We start from the raw sequence: 1,436 nt of genomic DNA on the forward strand, positions 1-1,436 counted from the left end.
AAAAAAAAAAAAAAAAAAAAAATGTTGAAGTGGCTGTCTCCAGGGAAGGAGATGGTTGTTTTTCCACATAAATTTCTGAATTTCATTTATGTATTTTTGACACAGGCTCTCGCTCTGTTGCCCAGGCTAGAGTGCAGTGGCATAATCTCAGTTCACTGAAGTCTTGACCTCCCACTTCAGCTTCTTTAGCCTGAGACGACAGGCACCTGCTACCATGGCTGGATAACTTTTGTATTTTTTTTGTAGACATGGGATTTTGACCTCTTGCCAAGGCTGGTCCCAAACTCCTGGGCTCAAGCAATTCACCTGCCTTGACCTCCCAAAGAGCTAGGATTACTGGCATGAGCCACCATGCCCAGATTCTCTAAATTTTTTTTAAAAAATTATATGCATGAGTTACTTTGATTAAAAAAAAACTAAATATATAATTATTTTATATAAAAATATACATAAGGTGTTAAAATATAAATTTTTAAAAATTTGAAGTCAGAACCAGAAAAAAATAGAAATTACAATAGAAAGATGGGGAGAGAGGGAGACATAAATGTGCAGATTATAAAGTTCCACACTAAGATGGAACCCAGTATTGATGAGACCAGAATTTGACTGAGCATCATAAATGCCAAGATGAAAAAGAGAAATTACATTTATTTATATAGTTTTCCTCATCCAGGAAGAGAAAATGCAACAATTTCCTTGAATAAGCAAAATATCTCCATACTTTGCTCTAAAATAAATTTCTCACATGTAATTTGATATGCTGTTATCACATATCATCTATAACCAATACATACCCAAAACAACACCACTGACACGGCATTTTCCAGTGTGTTCAGGCTCTGGTTCTGTAAGAATAAGATCTTCTACAGCTCCCTCCTGAACAGTAAGCAGTGGTGTACTCAAGATTTCTTTCTGTCAAAAGAAAATGCCAGTTGAAACATGGTAATTAAACCATAACTATAATCTTTCCTGTGCTCATGTCCTATTCTTACCTGCATGTTCTGTTTATAGAGTTTCCTATCAATCTGAGCTCTCAGACCCCACACAGCTGGTCCCTTACACCGATTTAATACTTTGTAATGTACACCAGACTGGTCACAGATGCGAGAACACAGGCCATCCAAGGCATCTACTTCCCTCATTAAATGCCCCTTTCCAATGCCACCAAAGGAAGGATTGCATGACATCTGACCTAAAGAGAATAGACATAAACAAAATAAATATATAAGCACCTGGCACATAGTGAGTATTTAATAAGGAAATATTTGTACAGGTGACTATAGTCTTCTCATACAATAAAAAATAGAAACCATGAGTGACCACCTGCACCCAGGTGAATAAACAGCTATGTTGTACACACACACACACACACACACATACACACACACACACACACACAGGCTGACGCCCTTTTCGGCTTCAGCCCACCTGCACCC

At 37.7% G+C, this 1,436-nt stretch overlaps 1 protein-coding gene across 1 annotated transcript in view; it reads right to left on the minus strand.

The window, feature by feature from the left end:
• MTO1 (mitochondrial tRNA translation optimization 1) overlaps positions 1–1,436 on the minus strand; it is a 37,368-nt gene that overhangs the window by 26,391 nt on the left and 9,541 nt on the right. The window contains exons 2-3 of the mRNA XM_017524344.2: positions 993–1,192; positions 795–912 (exon numbers count right to left, since the gene is read on the minus strand). Of these exons, the coding sequence (XP_017379833.1) occupies positions 795–912; positions 993–1,192 (318 nt within the window). The remainder of the gene's footprint in view (positions 1–794; positions 913–992; positions 1,193–1,436) is intronic.

The sequence above is a fragment of the Cebus imitator genome, unplaced genomic scaffold, assembly GCF_001604975.1.
Source record: "Cebus imitator isolate Cc_AM_T3 unplaced genomic scaffold, Cebus_imitator-1.0 Scaffold32, whole genome shotgun sequence".
Lineage (NCBI taxonomy): Eukaryota > Metazoa > Chordata > Mammalia > Primates > Cebidae > Cebus > Cebus imitator.